Raw genomic sequence first — 18708 nt, 5'->3', positions numbered from 1 at the left:
GTGGAAGGATTAGTAGCAGGCTCAGTTAAAATATTTGAAGAAAACTAAAGGACCTCCTTGCTTTGGGAAATTCCCAGAAGAGTCAGCTTCTGGAATTTAGGACTAGCCACAGTATCAAAGCCAGAAGTACCTAGGAGTTACATGTACTTAAAAACTACTTTAGAGGAAGACTTGCAAGGAAGGAATGCTAAAAATGTTGCTTTACAAATGGAATTCTTGGTTTGTTTACTACACTGATAATAGAATTGCCAGTTTAAGTCATTCCAGAATCTACTTTAGTAAAAAAAAAAAAAAAAAAAAAAAATTAAAGCCAATTATCAGCATGCAGTGGGACTACAATTTATATTGGATTTATATCCTGCTTTGCCTCCAGGCCCTCATAGCAGCCCATATCCTTCTTGAAACAATTACTCCAGTTCTTACTTTATCTACAAACAGATCTTTACATCTAAAGACTTGTACACAAAGCTTGCGATCTGGATCCTTTATTTAATCTGGGTTATAGAAGCACTGCTATAATATACTTAGGCGCTATGTTATTACTTTTGGGGAGGGGGTGCCTTTGAGTCAATATTGACTCTTGATGACTGCCTGGACAAGCCTCTGCAGTTTTCTGAGATTTCAGAGTAGTTTTGCCATTACCTGCCTCGTAGGGCTTTCATTTCTTCCAGGTAAATCAGACAGGATGACTAGATAAACTAATTCTAAAACTAAACCTTGCAAGTCTGAAAGTACAAACTTCCCACCTCCACTTTTAACTGCTTGATAGAGCAGGTCCTTCCTAAGTTTCTTTCTCTGACCCCTAAACCACTAGGGGCTCCTGCCTTTCTTGTCTGAGTGTTTCTTTTTTTTTTTTCTTTTTTTTTAATTTGATTTATATGCCGCCCTTCTCCGAAGACTCAGGGCGGCTTACAATGTGCTCAGCAATAGCCTTCATCCTTTTGTATATTTATACAAAGTCAGCTTATTGCCCCCACAAACTGGGTCCTCATTTCACCTACCTTAGAAAGGATGGAAGGCTGAGTCAACCTTGAGCCTTGGCGAGATTCGAACCCTGCAGTAATTGCAGGCAGCTGGTCTTAAGCAGCTTTAATAACAGGGTGCCTTAAACCCTTGTACTACCAAGGCATGTCTCTTCCTCATTCCCCAAAATCACACACATATTCCATTCCAAGGACTGAATGACTGCCCCAAAGTCACCCAGCTGGTTTTGTGACTAAGGTGGTGGCAGAATTAACCACTATCAGACTGGCTCCCCTAACATGACATTATGCTGCTTGATTTTATGATTATAGTTTTTATAAATGGCAGACCCATATAAGATACAGAATATTTACTTATATCTGTGAGTTTTTGCTCATCCTATGCAAACAAGATATTACTTCCCGCAACATACCAGTAATTTGCATTTCTGTAAATTTTTGCATTATATAAAAATGGGGTTGAGTGTTAAATTTATACTAACTGATTTAGTGCACTAATATCAGATTAATTTCTAGTTCTATATTTCCAAATGATGTTTGTGTTTCTGAAAAATGTTTTTTAATATAAAAGAATTAGAAATGTTAGAAATTCAAATGCATTGCTTCTCTACAGCTATACCAGATATATAATATATAGACCTACGTAAAAGAACAGCCATCCATGACGCAAATGTTTTCTTTACAAGAGTATCATTTGGAGCCAGATGAAAACTTGTAGGCTCTTCCAGTTACTTTGCTTTAATGTTTCTTTTATTATTATTATTATTATTATTATTATTATTATTATTATTATTATTATTATTATTATTATTAAACAAGGGCATTTATTTTATCTTCTACCTGTAAGCTTCAAATTTTAGGAAATAAAATACATATTAAGAAATGCATAAATATGTTAAGACAAGTAAGTTAAAAAATTGTGTAGCTTGAGCCTGGCATCAATTTATAATCATTTTTAAGCAACTGTGTGAAGTTATGACAAAAAGGTCAGTCCTCCTACCTGACTGGTTTTCATGACTCTTCGACCATCCAATGATTCAGGCCCAAGCCCAAAAATGAGATAGCAAGTTCCCATCAAGTTTAATCTTTTATTTGCGTATAACTAATGGACAAAATCTTGCCAAACTAAAGCTTCTAACCTACTGGATACATCCTGAGATATTCAAGGGTGTAACTACCTTGAATTCTTCACCCTCTCCCCTATACAGCATGGGACTGCACAGTCACTTAATTTGTGCTTTTCTCTGATGAAATTTATTTCTTCCCAAGAAAGTTCTGTGCTGCCAAAATTCCTGTCCTCTGCTTCTCCACGTGCATTTCAAATGGTCATGGGTTCACAATTCAGGTGCTTGGCAAGTGACTCACATTAACACTGGTTGTAGTGTCAGTCATGTGATTGTGATTTTTAAAACCTTTTGGGAAAATAAGTTCACACTTATGACTATGTATATGTTTAACAACCATGGTGATTCACTTAATGACTGTCATAAAATTGGGTTTGAGTTGTCTTGCGACCACAATAACAACTCTGGTTCCCATTGTCGTTGCAAGTCGAGGATTACCTATATTATTTGTAGCCATTCTTGTATATTCAGGCATACATCATACTACCTGTGATTCATATACCGTGATCAAGTTATTTATGGTTGCCATAAGTACAGTAAGATTGTAGCATGCTTTTTATTATTTTAAGTTCATGTTTTTGATGCTGTCTTATCCTTTTTGTATTGTATCATTTCTAGGCAATGCAAACAGAGAATCATTGAACATAAAGGTTAAATGTTAGAATAATGTCATCCAATTCCTGCTGCAGGTATAACAACTAGACTAGAGCATCTATGACAGATGCCAACCAGCCTGTTTCACATTTTCAGCAAAAGAACATCCAAGCGAGGGCCTTTGTATTTCTCCCAGTTTTTTCTTATTTGATAATCCTATTTACAGCTCATCATCCAAGCTGTTTCTACAGTAGGTACAATGGCATAAGACCTTGTGGTATGCCACTTAGAATTTCCTTCCAGCTTGCTATGCACTGATACAAACTTTTCAAGTCTGAATGTTTAACCAGCCATAATGATAGTATATTCTAGTATTCATTTTGCTATCTTCATTAGGATCAAATGAGAGAATTGTTCAAATATTTTACTGATATCAACATATACTATACCATGTACTACTGTACGTCCACCATGCAATTAAACTGGTTACTCTATAAAAAAAATCAGAGTGGTTTGCCATAATCTGCTCATTCCTTTGAAAATGTCTTATATCCTGTCCAACCTCTAAAAACAGAGTTAAAATGAAATGTAAATAAAGATAGAAATAGATGCATTGACATTCCCCAGGGGGCTGTATCTTAGGGTTTAATTTCATAAATGTTTAGTTGATTGACTCATTTGGAGTAATTTTTTCAATATTTAATTTTAAGCATCTCTGACAGTAATTAAAATTTTCTGTATTTGGAATTCAATTTAGTAAATTAAATAGCAATCATGCAGCTTTATCATTTTCAATGGTAAACATTGAAAAGATAATATTGTTAAGTAACTAACTTAAAAGATTTCTTACTGAAATCAAAACAACTGATTTACACACTTTTCTTAAAAAAGTTTTAATTTTAACTAAAAAGCTAAATAAAAGCTTGTTATCCTTCTTAATACCATTTCTAAACAGTGAATTTCTGCTTTGCTGTGAAAATAGCTGAATAATTTATAATTACTTACATTTTATTGAAAAAATGAAAGCAATTTTTCCTTAGTGAGATCTGCTTTCCAAATAGAACTCTTTATAATTTATTTTACTGGAGTAAAAGAAAAACAAATAATTAAAAATAGCATCCAAATAATATTACATACTGCACAGGTAATGAAAAATATTCTACACATTATCACAAAGGGCACATTTGCTGCTTTTAAATAAACTTCCTCCAGGCAAGTGGATATAAAGACTACAATTTAAAAGTGAATTTGTCATGTGTACACATATTAGGAAGAGTCAGCATTCATGCAACATTTCTACATTATAGATATGCATTTACTTCCTAGATGCATTTTTATTTACAATAGATGACAAAAAGTATTTTCTTTTTTAAAAAAAGATATTTACTGAAAGGCTGCAAGAAACCATATTTCAGTTCATATTGAAGTCAAAATCAACCACCTTTATCCTTAGGTAAGAATGCTTTTTCTAAAGTGCTAACAAATTTTTGTCTCATTTGTGCTTTGAACTGCTGATACCATTCCATAAGTATTTTCCTTCTTTGAATCTTTTGTTGTAGAGTCATATTTTGCTCTTTTTCTAAAACAGTAGGAAGCTCTTTCCAGTCTTTAATAAAGATAAAGGGAGCTCCCATGGTCTTTAGTAATTGCAGTGGTGCTCTATGGTGCACAGATGAATTTCCACAATTGCCTGGTGTCATTACATCTTCTACCACAGGAACAGAGCCAAATGAACAAGCTTCATAGATTCTATAGCATTCGGTATTTACTCCAACTGGACATAACGTAAGATCGCTCTCCAACAATGCATTTTGATAGTTCTGCAAACTCTCATTAGTTTCTTGAGGAATCCACCTAAAACAAGACAACAGAGTTTTAGAGTAAATAAAATGCCTAATAAAATATAAAGATTCACAATCTATTTTCAGTATAATACTTCAGTATGGTAGCTACAGCAGCAATAGAAATGCCTAAAAATTAGGCAAATCATTAAAATCTATTCAATTATTACTACTTTTATACCTAGTAACTAGATTATATTTTTATAAATTATCTTGGATTTAAGCAAAGCAAATTTCCTTTGACTTGAAATGGACTTCTAGTGATTTCTTGAACACATTTTTGGTACCAGAGCAGCAAAAATTGATTCTTCCGTCTAGCCTATAATTCTATTTTCCTTGAAGGTCTCAAGACAAGAGTTTATCAAGTCCAATTTTGTTTGTTTGTTTGTTTGTTTGTTTATTTATTATTTTATTTTTATTTTATTTTATTTTATTTTATTTTATTTTATTTTATTTTATTATTTTATTTTATTATTTTATTTTATTTTATTTTATTTTATTATTTTATTTTATTATTTTATTTTATTTTATTTTTATTTTATTATTTTATTTTATTTTATTTTATTATTTTATTTTATTTTATTTTATTTTATTATTTTATTTATTTTATTTTATTTTATTATTTTATTTTATTATTTTATTATTTTATTTTATTTTATTTTATTTTATTTTATTTTATTTTATTTTATTTTATTTTATTTTATTTTATTATTTTATTTTATTTTATTTTATTTTATTTTATTTTATTTTATTATTTTATTTTATTTTATTTTATTTTATTTTATTTTTATACGGCCCTTCTCCAACAGGACTCAGGGCGGTGAACAGCCGAGATAAAACAGAGCATACAAAATTTAAAAAACAGTTTAAAAGGTAATTAAATAATTTCAGCCCATAATTTAAAACAACCCAATTAAAACCAAATTCAAATTAAAACCGAAACGGATGGGATCAAGCCAGCCCGGCTAGGTGAAATAAATGATTTTTCAGGGCCCGACGAAAAGTCCAGAGGTCTGGTATCGTGCGTATCTCTAGGGAGAGGTCATTCCAGAGGGCGGGTGCTGCCACAGAGAAGGCTCTCCCCCTGGGGGTCGCCAGCCGACATTGTCTGGCGGACGGCACCCTGAGGAGGCCCTCTCTGTGGGAGTGTACTGGCCGGTGGAGGCTATTTGCGGCAGAAGGCAGTCTCGTAGATACCCCGGCCCTAAGCCATGGAACGCTTTAAAGGTGGTCACCAACACCTTGAAGCGCACCCGGAAGACCACTGTGAGCCAGTGCAGCTCGCGTAGGAGAGGTATCACATGGGAGCGCCCCATCGCTCCCATAATCCCCCGCGTGGCTGCAATCTGGACCAGCTGGAGCCTCCAGGTGCACCCCAAGGGGAGCCCTATGTAGAGAGCATTGCAGTAGTCCAGGCGGGAGTGACGAGGGCCTGAGTGACCGTGCGTAGGGAGTCCCGATCCAGAAAGGGACGCAACTGCCGTATCAGGCGGACCTGATAAAAAGCCCCCCTGGCCACGGACGTCATATGCTCTTCTAAAGACAGCCGTGCATCCAGGAGGACGCCCAAGTTGCGAGCCCTCTCCGTGGGGGCCAGTGATTCGCCCCCAATAGCCAGCGATGGCACCAGCTGGCTATATCGGGTCGCCGGAAGCCACAGCCACTCAGTCTTGGAAGGGTTGAGTCGGAGCCTGTTTCTCCCCATCCAGGCCCGCACGGCCTCCAGGCACCGGGACATCACTTCAAGGGCATCGTTGGGGTGGCCTGGGGTGGAGATTACAGCTGGGTGTCATCATCTTACTGATGGAACTCCACCCCAAGCCACAGATGATCTCACACAGCGGCTTTACATAAATGTTGAACAGAAGGGGCGAGAGGACCGACCCTTGCAGTACCCCACAAACAAGGCGCCTCGGGGTCGACCCCTGCCCCTCCTGTCAACAAAGATTGCGACCAATCAGAGAGGTAGGAGGAGAACCACCACAAAACGGTGCCCCCCACCCCCAACCTCTCCAATTGGCACAACATGATACCATGGTCGATGGTATCAAAAGCCGCTGAGAGATCTAGTGGGACCAGGATAGAGGAGCAACACCTATCCCGAGCCCTCCAGAGATCATCCACCAACACGACCAATGCCGTTTCCGTGCTGTGCCCAGGCCTGAAGCCAGACTGGAGCCGATCTAGATAGGCCGCTTCATCCAGGTACTGTGGCAGCTGCCGCGCCACCACACTCTCAACAACCTTCGCAATAAAACGAAGGTTGGAGACTGGACGATAGTTAGCCAAAACAGCCGGATCCAGAGAGGGCTTCTTGAGGAGGGGCCTCACCACCGCTTCTTTCAAGGCAGCCGGCAGGACACCCTCACTCAAAGAAGCGTTAATAATCCTCTGGAGCCAGCCTCGTGTAACCTCCCGGGAAACCAGCACCAACCAGGAGGGACACGGGTCCAATAAATATGTGGTCGCGTTCAGCCGTCCCAGAATCCTGTCCATGTCCTCAGGAGCCACAGGATCAAACTCCTCCCAGAAAACACTCTCAAGACCTGCCTCAATCATCTCGTCTGGACTTACCCAGTCAGAGGCCAGACCTTCCCAAATCTGAGCGATTTTATCATACAGATACTGCACAAAATCCTCAGCTCGACCCTGCAAGGGGTCATCCCGCGCTCCCAGATGGAGGATGGAGCAGGTCACCCTAAACAGGGCCGCTGGGCGATTATCTGATGATGCAACAAGAGCAGAAAAATAGCTAGATTTTGCCGCTTTTATCGCCACTAGGTAGGTCTTAATGTGAGACTTCAGCAGTGTTCGGTCAGATTCGGAACGGCTGGTCCTCCAACCACTCTCCAGGCGTCTTTTCCGGCACTTCATCTTCCTCAGCTCCTCGGAGAACCAAGGAGCTAGGTGAGTTCGGTTCCGGGTCAGAGGCCGCAAAGGCACGACGCGGTCCAAGGCCCCGGCAGCCGCACTGTCCCAGGCGGCCACCAAGTCCTCAGCCGAGTCATGAGCCAGAGTCTCAGGAATTGGCCCAAGCTCCATCTGGAACCTATCAGGATCCATCAGGCGCCTGGGGTGGAACCACCTAGTCGGTTCCGCCTTCCTGCGGCAGGGTGTAGTGGTTAGAAAGTCTAGTCGAAGGAGTGAGTGGTCAGACCATGACAAGGGTTCGATGACTATATCAAGGCCACTCGACCACTGACCAGAGATGAAAACTAAGTCCAGAGCGTGCCCGCCTATGTGAGTGGGGCCATGAATTAACTGAGTCAGGTCCATGGCATCTGAACGCATCAGTTTAGCATCTGAACGCATATAAAGCCACTTGCTAAGGGATTATAATGATAGAGACATTCTTAGAAGTAAATTCACAGAAGCTGTAATCAGCTGAGTCTCTGATCCTGTAGCATATGGCTGTCAAATTTGATCACGTCACGTGACATATCTCAATGTTTTTTGCCTTTGTGGAGCCGGGGTGGGCGTGGCCTGTGTGTGACGTATCCGGCCTATGGGCCGCCAGTTTGACACCCCTGCTTTACAGAACTTCATTCTATTTCACACATTTAAATTTCATATGTAAACACACTACAGTATTTTTAAAAGGCATCACAGTTAGAACCCTTAAAAACATTCTTATCCCCAATAATATTGGCTACTGTCCTCCATTATTATAAAGATTATTACATTATATTGCTACTCCATTCAAGACAAAAATACAATATTTTAATCGTCTTAAAGGTTTCATGACTACAAATGATATTTCTTACTGTTCTCTGGCTGAAATCCAACAGAGCTTGTGAAGCCCACTTTGCATCAATATCTCCAACACAATTTCTCTAGATGAATTCTTATAAACAGTTCCCAAGAAATTACACTGATATGGTCTTGGTCCTTGGAGCATTGACCAACTTGGTTCAACCACAGGAAAATGTCTATAACTATAAACAAATTGCATAAGCATGCTAATTGGATTGAAAAGAATACTTTATTAGGCCTGTTAAAAGAGACCAATCCTATATGGTCTGGGAATAACTGAACTCGGTGGTATTTATTTTTCAATTTAGCAACACAGTATTGTACTGTCATCTTCTACTTGTTTATAAGAGCAATTTTACAAAGTTTTAAATATTCAAACTGTTTTCATTTTAATTAATTTTATTACAAGAATCTGAGGAAAACAGTTCAAATTTCATGCAAATTTTAAAATTGTTGTTTGTTAACATTCAATACTTACGTTGCTACTCCTAGAGGCCACTGAAAAATATCTTCTTCATTTACTATGGGGCTGTCATAAATTAGAAAAAATAATTCTACAAACCCTCCATAGGATTTTAAATAAGGATAAATCCATTCATTTTTGCACTGTTCGTTCCCAAGCAACACAACAGCAACATGCTGCAGCTTGTGTGTTTGCATTAGTGTTTGTGCATAATGTAGCCACTGAGTGGCGTAGGCGATCTTTCCCTCTTCTCTGCCATTCAGTATTAAGACGACAGTTTCAGCTTCTACAGAGAAGTAACCAGGAACTACAGATGGGCCTGTGATGAAACTGTAAACAACAAAGCACAAATAGAAAAAAGTGCACAGGTGTGTATGCGTGTGGGTGTGTGCATTAGTATGTGTGTCACATACACAGCTATACAAATACATACATAGTGCCAGTTTAAGTAACAGTTGCCACTTGTGTCTCATTGGTGCTAAATGTAATTTTACTCTTCTCTTTTATAGGGTGTATAAAAGCACTGTGCAACTTCTCCAACACCAAAAGGGAATTACAAGGCTCCTTTTAATCTGTCAATGTCAACCCTTAATGCAAAGTCTTAAAGCTCACTGTGATGACAATGTGGATGCGAAGTGAAATGCAACAGTGCAGTTATTTATCATACAAATACCAAGACTACTACATGAGGCTGTTGAGATTTCTGTCCTGTTAGGTAGCAGCATTTAGCCAATCTTGGCAAATTTCAAAACTTTAAGGATGCTGGATGTGATTAGCTAAATGAAAGATGGCTATAAGGCTGCACTGCGGAACTGAAGAAATATCCTGCTTAATACAATATGTCTAAGCTGAATTCAGTTCTGTATGTCTACCATAACATCATATTTCTGAAATCAAATCAGTAAGATAGAAACAAAAGGATTGCTTTGGTTTTAAATCTAACAATATTACAATGTAAAGAGAATCTAATCAGTGCAATCAAAGCTGAAGTAGCCTATGTTTTTTAGGAAGGAGAGCTGACTGATCATGTGATTATGCCCACTGGCTATCTGATCAGTTCATCTTTCACAGAAACACATCCTTCCCCTTAGAGTTTTGCTATCATATAAGCTCCAATCCCTAGGCAGTTTCATTTTTGGAGGCTGAAAATATTATACTTTGAAGGTGGCACCTCATTAAATCATTACTGCATCCAGGCTAGATGGAAGTATTATATGATAAATGTAAAAAAGCTGCTTTCTCAAATCAAGCAAAGTTAAAAAAAAAAGAGCACACAAAATAATTTTTCCTCCACTTATGGTACTGAATCCAGAATTCCCAAGCTGCATACCTTATTTTTAAGGGAGTGCAAAGCCATTCAGCATTCCCTTATGCAGTAATTCTGTTTTATCTGGATTAAGGTTCGGTTATTAGTCCTCATCCAATCCAAATCTATTTCCAGATACCTGTACAAGATTTTCTGAATCTTCCTAAGATTTGGAAATGCAAAATAAAGCTATAAATCAGCCATATACTGGGGATAACTTAAAAAGTGTATGGAAATGTTGGTCTCTTCTGCTAAGGTGATATTTTAGTAATCATAATCCTTATGGCTACTATATTCTAACATAGGTATGGGTAACTTATCACTGTAGGCGTAATAATCAGGAGCTGCTGATTATATCTATGATGGATGGGGAAAAAGCCAGAAGTGATGACATTAGGCCAAAAATGTCTGCCCTTCATAAAACAGTTTTGAAAACTGGTAAGATCTAATTCATTTCAATTTTCAAATAACAATAGTTTATTATTACATCTAGTTTTGATTCAGCTGTGAAAAATACAGGTTAGGTAAATTTTCTGTATTGACAATCACTTTTGAAATAGCTTACTGCTTCTAATTGAATATAAAAACCAAAACAAATCTGAATAAAGGGTAGTCTAGAACAGGGGTGTCAAACTCGTGGTGTCACAGCAGCATCACATGACGTATTGGGACTTTCCCCCCCCCCCCCTTCACTAAACTGGGTGTAGGCATGGCCAGCACGTGACGCAACCGGCCCACGGGCTGCGAGTTTGACAGCCCTGGTCTAGAACAAACAAATCAAAGGTTCCTCAACTCCAGTTTTAAGAATCTATTTATTTCCCGCATTGGCAACAGAATATATTCTTTAGTGCTAAATAGGACAGGAAGAATCCATGTTGTTGAATAAACATTCATATTGGCATTTTCCATTATTTAATGTGTCAAATTATACTAAGTATTACACTCTAGGCTATGAAAATACTATCAGTACATTGAAAAAACACATCATACTGATGATACCTGAAATATGATTTTCCTATTTTTGTGCTTCCTTCTCTCCACTGAGCTTTTATATCTGCAGGCTCAAGCAAACCTTCAAAGATATGCTGCCATAAATAAAGGCCTATAAAATACAATTTACAATGTAATGATAAGGAAATATTTGATGTTCAAAGAAAATAATAAGGAAAAAGTAGCCAATATATGTAAAAAAATAAAACGAAGCAGAATAATTTCAAGAAAGAATGCAAAAGAAATTATCTAGGTAGATTTATATTAAGCCATAGCTATTAAGAGTAAATAATAAAATACAAACATTAAGGAATAAAAATTTAGGTGTCTCCAGACAATGTGGTGGGCAAATAATACAGTTTTTACATGATCAAGGTTAGATAATGATGTTTCAAAGCAGAAATGACAGCTTCTTCACCTAAGAATAAATAATCCGCTCTATTCAAGCTGTTTAGCAAGAGATGGAAATTTTCATTAAGTCATTATTCTTCCCAATACTAGATAAACAGGAAGTGTGGGATGCTTGAGATATTAAAGAATTATTTCATCTATAAATAGAATAGGCGCATTCAGATTTTTCCAGTTGTGGTGGTTTTTTTAACAGCAAATCCTAGAAAGCAGGGCTTCCATAATTTGATATCTTACATTGACTTAATACATTTTGTAAAACAAATGAAATAATGAGACCCTAACTTACAGTTGCTCCTAAGAAGTCAAATCAGGAAGGGAATAAGGAAATAGACTTTCTGGGTCTATTTTCTACATGATGTGCTTCAAAATAACTGCTGCTTCTTTCTTGAATACAATTTACTGATGCTACCATCCAGCAAACAATCTAACACTAATTTAAAAAGAACTAAGTACTGTAATTTGCACAGCACTAACAACTGATTATTCACATATAAAAGACACATAAGACTCAGAAGTAGCAACACATAGTTTTTGTTCATACAGATACAAAAACTCATTATAAATTACATTGAAAATATGAAAGTTTTGAATTTGAATTGATTGCTTTGGTTTGCTAGAAGTGTTCCGATGCTGTCTGATCACTCTGAAAATTTCCTTTTTTTAATTTGGAACAGCAGCTTTGTGCTTTAAAAGAGATCATTTCAGAGCTTGCAAGAATTCTTTCAACTCAGAACCTTAGAAACATGAAAGTGTTTTGGCCCTCTGACTGAAATCTGTATAACATTAGCTATATGGCATAGATAAATGAGAAATACGTCTTCTGATAAAAGAGCAGGATTGGGGAAGAATGGCAACTTCCCACAGCATCATATTTTATGGGGCAGTCTTTAATAATGCATTGATTATATAACTTCATATACAACTATATACAATTACACAGTTAAACAATTTTATAACTATAGATACAATTAACATTTCAATCTCTATGCTTGTGTTTACACATACATTTTATATATCATCTTATTTTAAAAGTAGCTCCTGGGATTTAAGAACTAAATTATGTAAATATAAAGACAAATTTTATAACTACAGATAGAATGGCATCCAAGTTAATTTTAAAATATGTTGACAGGCAATTATACGTCTCATTTCATATTTAATTTGACCTTAATTATTTCTTCTTGAAGAATCCTAACCAATATTGGTGAATTATACTTCTGGCTCTTTTGGGACCCCTTTTAGAGTACAAATATATTATTTTCTAACATCTATATCCACTGAATACAATGACATCTCAGAAGATAAAAGTTTGCAATTAAATTAAATTAAACAAGTAAGTAATAATATTAAAAAAAAACAGCATTTACGTTGTTAATTACAAATGCTTACCAATAGCAGCTTTCCCCCAAATTTGTACTCTGAAGTCTGTGGGTTCTTCTTGTAATGACATCTTTTTCAGTGTCTGAAAGCTACTTGCAGATTTCTGCTGCAAATAAATTTTCTCATCAACTTCCCAAGGATTCCATTCTTCAATTCCCAAAACAATATGTTCTAGGAATCAAAAACGAAAATCTCATATGAATTGTCTCAAAGAGAGGCAATTATTCCAACATGCCTTTCAAATAATAATTGTTACAAACCTATTTAGTACACATACTAACAATCAAGTATCAAAAACATAATGAAAACATCTACATTAATCACAGTATCTCCAGATAGGAACCTATTTGAAATCTTGAAAAGCCTTTGTCATTCAGGGCAGACAAGTAGTCTTCATTTTGCAACCAAAATTGGAATCAGCAATTTGATTGTTAAGTGAAGCAATCTCTAAGTGAAACTGTGATTGTGCTTATGATCTAACTTTAGTTTTATTTTACTTTACATACCTGTGAAGATTTTAAACCCAAGTACTGGTTGCAAAGTTACTTTTCATCACTAAACCGTTATCATTCTATGTACTTCATTCATCTAATACAAATGTTATTCAAGTACGCATATTTGATACTAGTTGCTAGGATAAGTCTCCCCAACCTGCGCATCCTCCCTATGCCACACTGGCCACTCGGGCACCACTTAAGGCTCACTGTGCCTTCCTCATGTAGTTTCCTCAACTTTGTGTACCCCTGTGCACCCTTCCCAAGCCTCACTGGGCCTCCCTCATACCCTTCCTAAACTTTGCTAGGCCTCCTTTGCACACTCCCCAACTCTCACTGTGCTACCCACATCCTTCTGCACCCATTCACCCCCTCGCACATCCCATGGCAACTGGATACTGCAACTGTCATAAATATGAGTTAGTTGCCAAGCGTCTGCATTTTGATCACATGATATTGCAATGGTCCTAAGTATGAAAAATAGTCATGTCACTTTTTTCAGTGCTGTTAACTTTAAACAGTCACTAAACTAACGGTTGTCCCAAAGGTGCTTTTTCAGGAGACAACTGGACTTCCTTGTTTTTCTTTGAAGACGTTTTGCTTCTCATCCATGAAGCTTATTCAGCTCTGATGCTCCGAGCTGAAGAAGCTTCTTGGATAAGAAGCGAAACGTCTTCAAGGAAAAACAAGAAAGTCAAGTTGCCTCCTGAAAAGCACATTTGGGACAACCATGACTTGGATGATTGAGAATCTCTATAGACATAAACAAACTGTTGTAAATTGAGGACTACCTGTATAGAAAACAGTGGGCATTACAAAAACCAAATTCACATATACCACCAAATGTGTACATGTATGAACTTCCCCTTGTTATGCATAAACTAATATTATACACAGAAACAGTAAACAAAAGAAATGTTATTTCCTTAGCTTTCTAATGTTAAGACCTACAGATTATAATAATAACTATGTAGGTGAACTTTCAAGAAGAGCATTAATCTTTGCAGCACGTCTCATTACACAACTTAAAAATATACTTCAACAAAAAGAACAGAAAAACATTTAAAGACTGATAAAATGTTGTGAATATTAGTCTTTGACATTACTACAGGTTATTGTGATATTAGTGCCTTCCTTGAACATTTTGTTAAGCAGAAAATAGCTGAACAAAATTTATTTTTTACTCTTTCAAACCAAGTGTATGTATGACACTGAATTTCTATTTTTCAATTTTCAGAAAGAGTGAATTATTACCCCAGCCTACATGAATTCCTTTGCCTGAGCCAACTAAACAGAAACAGTACATAAATTGGAAGTTTTTTATCAATAGAAAGCTTTGCTAAAGCAGAAGTATAAAGTATAAATCTAATTTGGCTACAATAGATTTCAGCTACATATTTACTTTTTTAAAATTAGAAATTACCTCTAAACATTGGGTGGCTTTTCACTTGTGTTAGCTTTCAGTGTGCCTGGATACTGGATATCTGCTTTTCACACAGGTGAAGGGAACATACAATAGCATGAAAAAAGTGGAGATATTAGATTTATGAAAAGTTTAATTTTAATTTTTTAAAATGTCTACGGAGATTCTCAATCATCCAGGTCATGGTTGGCCTAGGGAGGCTTTTTCAAAAGGCAACTGGACTTGCTTGGTTTTTTTTTCTTGAAAACTTTTCATTTCTCATCCAAGAAGCTTCTTCAGTTATGAACTGTTCTGAGCTTCTTAGATGACAGGTGAAATGTTTTCAAGGAAAAAACAAAGAAAGTCTAATTTCTTTAGACTTAATTTTTTAGCAAAATGTCTAAGAATGTCTAAATTTCAATAGTTCCTATGAAATACAAAAATAATTATCACAATCCCTTATAGGAATTATGAGATAATAACTTTATTTGGGGTTGGGTAACAGATCAGAAATATACCAAAATACTGGTAATGATACAGTATTCAACTGTCAATCAAAGTCTTGTAACCTGAGATATTCATTCCTGGCACATATTCTGAAGATAGTGGCGAACTGGAGAGAGAGGGATTTGGGAAATGTGGGCAAAAAGATGGATCTGCTGGAATGTCAGTATTCTAGCTCTATAAAAAAAGACCTCCATCTATCAGAAAGAGAGTCATGAGAAACAGAATGCAAGGATTGATAGCTAATGAATATATTGTAATATTAATGTCACCTTATTATAATCCATTTTCATTTATTTAATAAAAATTAGCCTCATTCCTCATTTAAAAACTGTTACTTTTGTTCTGTGACTTCTCCATATTCTACCATATCTCATTATTTTAGAACAGAAAAAGTTTCCAATGTAGGAAAGGAAAGCTCCCACAAGGACAGAAGCTTATTTCAACTGTTCTATTGAAGTCAATATGATGTACAATGTACAATATGAAGCAATCATAGTAGAATACTACTTAAATTTTTGTTTCTTTTAGTGCCAAATTAGTCTTGATTCCTGTTGACTTCCAGGACAAATCTCTGTAATTTTCTTGTCAAGGTTTTAAGAGGAGGTTTGCCATTGTGTGCTTCCTAGGGTTGAGAGAGTGACTGGCCCAAGATCAGCAAGCCAGCTTTCTAAGCCTGATGCCTCAACCATCACACCAAACCAGCTCTCTTTATAAGAACATAATTGTGGCGAACTAAGCTGACCACACCCTTAGAAAAGATATACCGTAGGCTCAAAAATGCAAATGGACCTGTTCTGCTATCTTTCCATTATTTTAACAATACCATTATAGAACATATCTAATATACACTGTAACTTTCATATTAAAAGACATTTCATTAAAAAAAATTAAAGACTTCAGAAATACTCTGGAGTGGTCCGGATGTTAATGCTGAAGCACTCAGATCCTGAATTGTGAATGTTGCAACATAATGTAGTTAACTCAGTGGGAATATGCAGATCCCTTGATGGGATTATTTGAAGCTTTATATAACACTCAACATTAAGAAAACTACAATCATGGCATCCGGCCCTCTCAATTCCTGGCAAAAAGATGGGAAAGAAATGGAGGTAGTGACAGATGTTATTTTCCTGAGCTCCAAGATCACTGCAGATGGGGACTGCAGCCAAGAAATTAAGATGCTTGCTCCTGGGGAGGAAGGCTATGGCAAATCTAGACAGCATACTAAAAAGCAGAGACATCACCCTGCCAACAAATATATAGTCAAGGCTATGGTTTTCCCAGTTGCAATGTATAGTTGTGAAAGCTGGACCATAAGGAAGGCTGAGCGCCGAAGAATTGAGGCCTTTGAACTATGGTGCTGGAGAAGACTCCTGTGAGGCTCTTGGACTGCAAGGCGATCAAACCGGTCTGTCCTAGAGATCAACCCTGACTGCTCTTTAGAAAGCCAGATCCTGAAGATGAAACTGAAATACTTCGGCCACCTAATGAGAAGGAAGGGCTCACTGGAGAAGAGCCTAATGCTGGGAAAGATTGAGGGCAAAAGAAGGGGACGACAGAAAACGAGGTGGCTGGATGGAGTCACTGAAGCAGTCAGCGTGAGTTTAAATGGTCTCCGGGGGATGGTAGAGGACAGGAAGGCCTGGAGGAACGTTGTCCATGGGTTGCGATGGGTCGGACACGACTTCGCGACTAACGACAATAACACACACAACAGAGAGGCCGGTATCCTGTTTTGCCATGCACCGTGTGGCTTAATGCATCAGAAAAAAAGGAACGTTTAAGCATAAAAGCCCTCGGCCGATGCGGATGTACGGAGTTCAGCCAGACTGAAGGGTCAAAAAGCGGTCTATCTCCACCTGATGGCTCTAGGGGGAAAAGGCGAAGCGCCCCCGTTTCGTTACCTTGCCCCTGCTTCTCCCGCTTGCCCGCCCGTGAGGCAGCAGGCCGGCGAGGCTTCAGGAAGACGCTGTAAGCCGCGTAGAGAGAAAAAACCAAGTACGCGACCAACAAGGCGGAGCAGAGCCGCTTCCGAGTCAGCCGCATCCTTCACAGCCCAACTGGGGTGGCCATCTTGCGCAGGTGTAGAGGGCCTGGCATCGTGACGCTTCTTAGGCGGCTGATGTTTCGGCCTGACGCGAAATGAACTTGGCCCACTATATTTTTTTCCAACGTGGCCCCTTTAAGATGTGCGAACTTCAACTCCCAGAATTCCCAAGCCAACGATCAGTCCTGGGAGTTGAAGTCCATGCGTCTTAAAGAGGCCAAGTCGGAAAAACATTGGCTCCCTTAGTAATTCCAAAAAGAGCTTGTTGAATAATAGCGCTGTTGCTTTCCTCACTGTGATGTATTTGTAACGAACGTTAATAGCCGAGTGTTGAAATCGCACTGTTTGGACGACGTTAGATAAGAGAAACTTGCTATTATGGCTTGGTTTCCTGAGATGATAACCCAATCGGTGCCCTATGTTACAACAGATATGTATGATGAAAAATATTTTTAAAAGGTGGTGTCAAAAATTCTTCTTAGTTCAAAAATTTGTTTTGAGTTTAAAAGTTTGTTTTGAGAGTAGTTTAAGCATAAAAATAATAATAATAAGTTGTCTGGTAGTATTGCAAATGCAATATATAGGGCTAAAACACCAAATAGTTGTTAATTAATACATTGCACCAAATATAATTTTTGATTAATACACTGCAGTTTACATATATATGTTTTTTTTTCGAATATCTTATTTACTACTGAATAACTAATTTGTTATAGTTTCAAGTTAGCTGAAGTCAAAGTAATTCGTCTTCTGCTGATAAAATAGTTCTATTACAAGAAGAATTTAATGTTTTCTGATAGAATTTCAAGATGTGATATCTCTGATCCAAATTCATTGAAAATCTTTTTTTAACTTGGAGGAATACCAAGTATTTACTGTCGTTGTCCCCCGCCCCCCTTACATGTAATTCCACAAATCTCCTGATGATTGTTGAAGTTATGGGAAAGTGGGAGAAAATTCATTAGCATAACAAAATATTATTTCTACTTTAAACGAGCAGTGGGGGAATAGTAAAAGATTTTTCTTCTCCAGTGAATAATTTAAAAATAAATAGAAAACACGATGACAGCGCATATTTTATATTATCTGTTAATCTTCTTTGAAATGTGAGTTAGGTTTTTTAAAAAATATTGTAATTCATTCTTGATTAACATGTCCGGTTTTAGAATTAACTACCGGTAAATTGGAAAGGGCGTTAAATTCAAATTCTCTGCTTTGTATAAGGATCAGATTAAAATACCCTGTCAGTTGGCTCTGAAACCTCTTCCTGAACACAACCAGTGAACATGTGTTTGCTATTTCCCTAAATAATTAATTCTATTGAACTGTTCAGACTGTATTTTTTCCCTTTCAACTGAAATCTTTATTCTTGTATGATAAATCCGTTACAATAATTCTCTGCCTTGTTTTCTG

General features: G+C 37.2%; 1 protein-coding gene across 6 annotated transcripts; it reads right to left on the bottom strand.

The window, feature by feature from the left end:
* Positions 1-3746: 3746 nt before the first annotated feature.
* Positions 3747-17403, bottom strand: RXYLT1 (ribitol xylosyltransferase 1). Of its 6 annotated transcripts, none has more exons than XM_070947081.1 (7): positions 17153-17237; positions 14763-14823; positions 12855-13016; positions 11064-11166; positions 8774-9088; positions 8307-8477; positions 3747-4555 (listed from the first exon to the last, which is right to left on the bottom strand). In XM_070947081.1, the coding sequence occupies exons 2-7, from the start codon at positions 14770-14772 to the stop codon at positions 4135-4137; spliced, it is 1182 nt and encodes a 393-aa protein (XP_070803182.1). In that variant the 5' UTR covers positions 14773-14823; positions 17153-17237; the 3' UTR covers positions 3747-4134. The 6 variants fall into 6 exon arrangements, with proteins under 6 accessions (XP_070803182.1, XP_070803181.1, XP_070803180.1 ...); XM_070947080.1 differs by having other exon boundaries at positions 14763-14826; positions 17153-17234; XM_070947079.1 differs by lacking the exon at positions 14763-14823 and having other exon boundaries at positions 17153-17403.
* Positions 17404-18708: the final 1305 nt, after the last annotated feature.

The sequence above is a fragment of the Pituophis catenifer genome, unplaced genomic scaffold (genome assembly GCF_029215685.1).
Source record: "Pituophis catenifer annectens isolate HBS135680 unplaced genomic scaffold, rPitCat1.0.hap2 SCAF_7, whole genome shotgun sequence".
Lineage (NCBI taxonomy): Eukaryota > Metazoa > Chordata > Lepidosauria > Squamata > Colubridae > Pituophis > Pituophis catenifer.
Note: the sequence above shows the minus strand (reverse complement) of the source record. Positions and strands in the feature narration are given on the sequence as shown.